General features: G+C 36.9%; 1 protein-coding gene across 1 annotated transcript in view; it reads right to left on the reverse strand.

Annotated features, from left to right (window-relative positions):
- Atp7a (ATPase copper transporting alpha) overlaps positions 1 to 8,389 on the reverse strand; it is a 173,366-nt gene that overhangs the window by 61,599 nt on the left and 103,378 nt on the right. The window contains exon 6 of the mRNA XM_004648103.3: positions 312 to 475. Within this exon, the coding sequence (XP_004648160.1) occupies positions 312 to 475 (164 nt within the window). The remainder of the gene's footprint in view (positions 1 to 311; positions 476 to 8,389) is intronic.

The following is an 8,389-nucleotide window of genomic DNA, read 5'->3' on the forward strand; positions in this document are numbered from 1 at the left end:
TAAGTCTGTAGTGCATCTAGATATGTTTCTTTACATGGCACTAGATAGAAATCATACAACATTTTAAAAGTTGACTTTCACTTATTCATTCAAACCCAATTCTTATTTTTTTATTCATAATAAGTTATGACAGGTATATTTCATACTTGAAGACTATAATTAATATCCTTCCATTTTCCATTTTCATGTATATGTATATATATGACACGTGTGTGTATATAAAATCCCTTAATTATCTTCAGAACTCTTCTATAAACTGTCATCAAATTTTCTCTAGACATTTTATTAATCATACAAAAATTCTTACTTACAACAAGTTCCAGAACACCATCCCCTTCTTCAGCAGTTTCTATCACAGTGGCACCAAATCCAAGTTCTCGGATGAACTCTGAGATCAGCTGGGGTTGTATAACAGTAGGATTATACCTTACTTCTGCCTTGCCAGCCATCAGTGCTACAAGTACAGAATATATTCCTAGGAGGATCAACAATAAAAACAATACAGAGAATAGTCCTTATTAGAAAAAGAGTAAATCCTATAAGTACTCCTTATTATCTTTCATTTCCTTTTTTTTTTTTTTTTTGGTGGCCTGGGGATCAAACTTGGGAACTTACACTTGCCAGGCAGGCGCTTATGCCACTGATCTATCTACCATTCATTTATTTATCTATTTATCTATTCATTTATTGTTGGAACTGGAGATTGAACTCAGGCCCTTGCACTTGCCAGGCAAGCATTTATTCTACTGAGCTATCTCCCCGGGTCCTACCCTTTATTTTTTAAAAGAGTAACATTAAAGCAGGCATGGTGGTACATGTCTACAATCTCAGTGCTTGGGAGGCTGAGGCAGGAGGATTACCATGAGTCCAAAACCAGTCTGGGCTTGACAGTAAGTTTGAGGCCAGCAAACTATACAGAAAGACCTTGTCTCAAAAAAGACAAAAAACAACAACAGTAAAAAGTAAAGTTATACTTAGTTTTTACTATTCTTCTCTTAACTGTGAAAGGATTAAAATGAATCTCCAGAAATTTATGACTTTTTAATAAGTCTTAAATCCAAAGCAAATAAAACCATGTAAAAATGCAGCCATTATTTCCTTAAATTATCAATTCTTTCATATACATTTTACATAATATATATATATATATATATATATATATGTGAAAAACATAACAAACTTGCTGTACCCACCTACCGAACTGCAGTAATTATCAATATTTGACTGATGTTCTCCTTTTTCGAGGTGGAGTTTCATTATGTTGCTCAAGCTAGCCTCTAACTCATGGGCTCAAGGGATCATCTTGCCTAGGCCTCTTAAGAAGCTGGGACTAAAGATCTATGCCAGGTTCTTTTTAAATGTATATTCCTATCCACTCTACCTCCTTCCCTCTATCCAGTTTACAGTGAAACAAATCCTACACATCCTATCATTTCATGTATAACAGTTGAACATGTACCTCCTAAAAGATAAGGTGCTTTCAAAAATAACAACATGGCTAGGGATGTAGTTCTGCTGTAGAGTACTTGCTTAGCATTCACAAGGCTTTGGGTTCAATCTCTACCACCATATACAAACAAAATAAACATAATATCACTTTCACATCTGGAATTTCATCAAATATTCTGCCATAAGTTATATATGTAGTGATGCATGCTAATGACCTCAGTCATTCAAGAGACAGAGACACGAGGATCACAAGTTTGAGGACATTAACATTAACAACCTGGCAAGAGTGTCTCAAAATAAAAATTTTGGGGCCGGGGAGATGGCTCAGTAGAATAAGCACTTCCCTGGCAGGCGCAAGGGCCTGAGTTCAATCCCCGGTTCCGCCAAAAAAATAAATAAATAAATAAATAAATAAATAAAAATTGACCTTAGAAGGTTAGGGCCAAAATGTTGGCTTTCCTTGTAGCCCTCCTTTTTCTCTAATTTTGGTCTGCAAACTTAGGTTGTTAACCATCCAGAAGACAAGCTATTGTTATTATCAAACAATTTAGGCTATCAAGCTTAACCTCACTATCTCACTGAATTTCAAACATCTTAGGCATAATAAGGAACATGTATTTTTCATCAAGTATTGATATGTTGAACTTTAAGTCCCTACATAATGACCAAAAAGCTACAACTCTTGTTGCACAGGTCCTGCTTTACCTTGGTCTTAACCATCCAGCAGAAAAGTATGAAGACGAAATATAGGAAGTAAAGCCATGTTGTTATGATGAACTGTGGGGGACTCAGGTCAATAATTTCTGACATTTCCAGTTAAACAGAAGACCCAATGCTATTATGGGCTACTGGACTCTTTTAGAATATTTTGCTGAGTTTACACACCTATAATATTCAATAATGGAACTTAGAACAAATGGAATATACCGATGAATGTCCATTTTGTATCTGTGTATTCAAAGTGGTTAGGATAGATATATAGTTGCATTCTCTTAATGAATAGAATGATTTGTTCTAATGGTGTTTGTAATTAGGATCTCAAGTCCGCATCTTGTACAGCAATTAACCACTAAGAAGAATATATGCAGTGTATTATTTGTTGAAACTGTACTTCCGATTTGATTTGAAACTGTCTCATTGCTATCTGTTTATCAATAAAATTTTGAAAAAATAAATAAATAAAAATAAAAATAAAAATTTTTAAAAGGCTGGAATATAAATCAGAGCAGTGCTTGCTCAGCAAGTATGAGACTTGGGTTCAATGCCCACTACAGGAAAAAACAATCTACACAGTAACACATTTCTACAATTTTTTATAACAGCTTATTAGTGTAACTATATTTGTTTGAATTAGGATCCAAATAAAGCGCATGAATTGCAACTAATTAAGACTAGGTCTTGGAAGATTCATTAAGGCTGCATAGAGAAGGAATCATATTGGAGCTTTTCAGAAAAAAATCAACTGAAAACACAGGTACTTAGAAGAAAGAGCACAGGAACTGGGGGTTTATCCCCAGCACCACATGCCGTGCCAGCTACTAGGACCAGGCATAGTGGTGCACGCCTGTAATCCCAGCACTGGGGAGGCAGAAAACAGGAGGATCACAAGTCGGAGCTGCATAGTGAGACCCTGTACCAAATACATTAACAAAATAAAAGAAAAAAAGAGAAGGATATACACCCTGATGCCAACCTGAAATAGGAGATTTTAGATCAAACAAAACATGCATAAGACTTTATGAAACAATAATCCAGCCTATAGGGCTGCCTATATGTGTATCACCTATGAGATCAGAGCAGCAATGGTCATTCTCAGGGAGTTTTTTAAAAATGGAGAGACTGCAAGTGGTGGCAAATTCACTCCACACAAGATGGATCTGAAATATAAGGCCCTTTATCTTTTGATCTCCTGCAAAGAGAGGACACTGCAAGCTGGCAACATATTTTACTGCCACACGAGGATGAATGACTCACTGCTCCCTCCCCAGTGCACCACCAGCATTTTGTTTTGTTTTGTTTTCCTTTCCTTTCTCTGTCACATACCATAAGAGCTAACTGGAACTTCTAGTGACAACAAGATTACGGACCAACAGTAGCATTGAGGACAGCAAGTAAAACACCACCAACCTTCCTGCCCTATGACCTGCACAAAAGTGGGGCTCAGACAACAGCACTACTATGACTACAGCACTGGGAACAACTAGGATGAAATTAGCACTCCCCTGCTCTGTGACTAGCCCAGCAACCAGTCCAGCAGCACAACCACCTTATGATCTGACACTATTCCCTCTAACTTGCAAACAGCAGGGCAAAGATGGAGGATGGAGGGGACAAGGAGTGGGAAATTAGCACTCCCCCACACTGTGACCAGCAGCCCAAGGACCCTTGGACTGGGAAGTCAGCTCTCTTTCCACTTGTGATCAGCAGTGACAGTAGCCTTGGGCTAGGGTGGTGGGAAAGAAGGAAAGCATGTGAGAGGAGCCAGTGGAGTGGAACACAGCAGGATATACAAGTCTAGGACAGGCAAACTGTACAGGGGACTGACAGAAGCTTTGGGCTACCTCTGAGGGAGCCACCACAGTGAGGAGAGCAACAAAGTGACAAATAGAGTAAGGAGATATGATGGGTCATCCAGAAACCTGCTGGCTTAAGACTACAGTTCTCATATTCAGAGGCCAAGATCAGCTCTGAATCCAGCACTAATCTTACTGCAAGGTTGGTTATACAACAATTGATTTAGACACCAGAGAAATTTTTTTCTTCCCTTCTTGTGTATTTTATTTTCCTCTTTCTGTCTGGCTATAGTGGTTGTTATTATTTGGATATATATATATATATATATATATATATATATATATATATGTTCTATTCATCCTCTTTCTCTCTTTCCTCATATATCTCTCTTGATATTATGGTATCTTCATGTGAGTGAACACAGTGACTAGTCTTTCTGGTTCACTTCAATAATCTTTTACTTTCTCCTTCATTCCTTCTCTCTTGCCCTCTTCTTGTTTCCCAAAGCTTGGTGATCATCCTTTGTCTTCCAATTTCTCTTTGACTATATTTCTCTTCATTTATCCCTGTTTTGTCCCCTAACCCTCTTTAATTTCCCCACACAGCGTAAAATTACTTTACTAGATAAACTGATCACACACAAGTTACTGATTTATGCTGGATTTTGTTATATACTACTGTAGATATTGCCCCTATGGTTAAAGCTAACAAATTAAGACTTACCATAGTTTATCAGTTTCTATGATGTGCTTGATGCTGTTATTGCTAATTGTAGTAGTTTAGCTAGAACATGAAACCTGTTATCGGTTGCTCTTCCTCGTATGACAACACTGTGATTGTTTGGGGTCAAACTCATCACCATAGTCCAGTAACAAAGGACTGGATACTGAGCCAAATAGTAACATCTCATCATTAATAAATTGGGAAGGTAGAATCTTGGAGCAGACACAAAAACCAAGACCCACCTACACCTAGACGACATCTCTGAAAAAGACATTTCCATGAATACCCAACATAGAAAAAAATGGAATTTATGTAACAGATTCAAACATGTATCGAGAAGATTAAAAGTGCCACTGAAACTATGCACAACTGATTGAACAAACAAAGAGAGAACATCTGGTCTACAAGACAAGATTGCAGTGAATGACCACTAAAAAAGATCTCTTAGGGCCACGGAGATAGCTCAATAGAATAAGCCCTTCCCTGGCAAGTGCAGGTTCCTGAGTTTAATCCCTAGTACCAAAAAAAAAAAAAAAGGATATCTTAAAAATCACAAGGGACCATGAAAAATTAATAAAATACCTTAAAAGATGATGTAAAGAAGAACAACATAAGATTGATCCAAGTATATGAGAAAGTTAGAGAAGGCATAAGTGCCACTAAAAACCTGGTCAGAGAAGTAATGGCAGAAAACATCCCAAATGTGGGGAAAAAATACAACATACATATAAAGTGAGGCATACAGAATTCTGATTAGTCATGACCAAAATAAATGCATACCAAGGCATATAATAATCAGTATTCCAGAAATTCAACACAAGAATGGAATATTAAAATCTGTCAGAGAAAAGAAACAAATCATCTACGAAGGAAAGCCCATCAGAATCACAACAGACATCTCAACACAAACTCTAAAGCAAAAGACAGCTTGGAGTAAAATATTTCCAGTCCTGAAAGAAAACAACCTCCAGGCCAGCTAGATAGCTCACTGGACTAAGTGCCTGCTTTGGCAAGCGCAGGGACCAGGGTTCAATCCCTGGTCCCACATGCTGTGCCAGCTCTGTCCCTGGGTGGGCTGGTGAATGAGTCCAGGAGTGGTGGCACACACCTGTAATTCCAGCACAGGGGAGGCAGAAACAGGAAGATCACAAGTCCAAGCTGTGTAGTAAGACCGTGTACCAAATATATAAAATGAAAAAAGAAAGAAAACCTCTAACCCAGAATGGTGAACACTGAAAAACTTGTAAAATCAACGGAAAGATAAGATACTTCCAAAAAAAAAAAAAAAAAAAAAACCTGATAAATTAATTGAAAAAAATCAAACCCTACAAAGAGTACTGACAGATCTTCTAGAAAGAGCTATCTGTTTGTCAATAAAACAAAAAAAAAAAAAAAAAAGAAACTATAGGTCAATCTCCCTAATGAACATGGATGCAAACATGCTCAAAAAGATACTAACGAACAGAATACAGCAAATCACCAAGAAGTTTATACACCATGACCAAGTAGGATTCATCCCAGGGATGCAGGGATAGTTCAACAAATACAAATCAATAAATACAACGACGTATCAACAGAGCTAAAGACAAGAACCATATGATCACCATCATCATACAATAGATTCAAAAAACAGCGTGTGACAAAAATCCAGCACTCATTCATAAACAAACCTATCAAAAATTATATGTTTTTTCCCTCAATCTGCTGAAAGCTGTCTATGACAAACCAACAATCAACATCATCAAAATGGTCAACAACTGAACGCTTTTAGTATAAAATCAGAAACATGACAATGATGTCCACTATTAACTCTCCTATTCAATATAATTCTACAACATTAGACAGAGCAATTAGACAACAGAAAGGAATAAAGACAGGAAAGGAAGAAATAAATTATCATTATTTGCAGATGGCATAATACTCTATATAGAAGACCCAAAAAATTCCACCAGCAGATTGTAGACTTAATAACCAAATTCAGCTGCATAGCTATTTAAAAAGTTAGCAAAAACTCAGTAGCATTCCTGTACAAAAATAATAAACACAGCAAGAAAGAAATTAGGTAAAACACACTTTCTGCAATAGCATAAAAAATACAGAATACTTAGGAATCAGAGAAATACAAAAAAATATGTCCACATGGAAAATTACAGTATTCTGCAAAAGGAGATAGAAGAGGATCTCAGATAATGGAAACATATCCCTTACTTTTGGGTAGGAAGAACCAATACAGTTAAAATGGCCATACTCCCAAATTTATCATACAGATTTAATGCAACCTAACCAAAATAACATTAGTATATCTCACAGAACTAGAAAAACATTCCTGAAATTTATTTTCATACAGAGAAGACCTAGAAGTACAAAAGCAATTCTGATCAACAAAGGCAAGGCCAAGCATATCACAATCCTGACTTGAAATTATACTATAAAGTTACTGCTATCAAAATAGCATGGCAGGGCCCAGGGAGATAGCTCAGTAGAATAAGCACTTGCCTGGCAAGTGCAGTGTCCTGAGTCTAATCCCCGGTACCACAAAAAAAAAAAAAGCATGGTACAAGCAAAAACAAAAAATAAAATAAAATAAAAATAAAACATCTACGGTTCATGGGAACAGAATAAAAGATGCAGAAACAACTCCAAACACACTCAGCTCAGCCACCTTATATTTAACAAAAAAGGCAAACATTCACTGGAAAAAAGCTTCAATAAATGATTTAGCAAAACTGGCTTTCCACTTGCCAAAGACTAAAACTAAGACTGTACTCTTTAAGTGAAATAAATCAGACACATGTGTAAATATGGTAGTTTCTCTCTGATGTGAGACACTGCAAGTGTAAATAAGAACTAAAATGTAGAATATACATTGTGAAGTACAAACTGTTCAAAAGGAAAGGAGAATGAGGGAGAGAGGAAGAGAAAGGAAGGAAGGGTAAGAATAGAAACAAGCTCCATGAATAAAGAGGGGGAAAGGACTTCAACAGAGGGGAGAGGAATGAGAGGAAAATAGGAATCAAAATATATCATGTACAGGCACAAATTCCCATGATAAATGTGATCATAAGTTATATCTAAAGTATACCAATAAAATAAAAATAAAGTATACCAATACACTTAATTTAAAAATAAATTTTAGATGGGCCTGCTGGTGCATGCCTGTAATCCCAGCACTCAGCAGTCTGAAGCAAAACATTGTTGTGAATTTGAGACAAGCCTGGGCTACAAAGTGAGCTCCAGGCCAGCCTTAACTGCATTGGGAGACACTGCCCCAAAAAGACAATTAATTAATTATTTTAATACTATGATTTAATAAAGAATTTTAGAAGCTAATAATAATAATAATAATAATAACTCCTGGTTCTCAGAGTCCTTCAGGAAACATTGTAATTATAGTGAAGAATACAAGAATAAGCCATTGTACACATTATAATTACTTAAAATTCTCAAGGTTTACTTATTGTCTTATACACACTAATCTTAAAAGCTAGGGGGGAAAAGTGCCAGAGAACACTAATGAAGCAAAGGTGTTCATTGTATGGCAGAAAAGCTGTTTGCTGACGAAACTTTTGTTAAAAAGTATTCCAAGACCCAGTCCTAGCCCAGGTAAGGTGAGTGTGTGGAGAGCTTCCTGCTACCCTGCGCTGGCGGGACCAGTCCCAGCCCAGGTGCAGCGTGGGCCGGACCCTCTCCCGCCCCCTCGGGC

This window comes from Octodon degus, unplaced genomic scaffold, assembly GCF_000260255.1.
Source record: "Octodon degus isolate 3935 unplaced genomic scaffold, OctDeg1.0 scaffold00353, whole genome shotgun sequence".
Classification (NCBI taxonomy): domain Eukaryota; kingdom Metazoa; phylum Chordata; class Mammalia; order Rodentia; family Octodontidae; genus Octodon; species Octodon degus.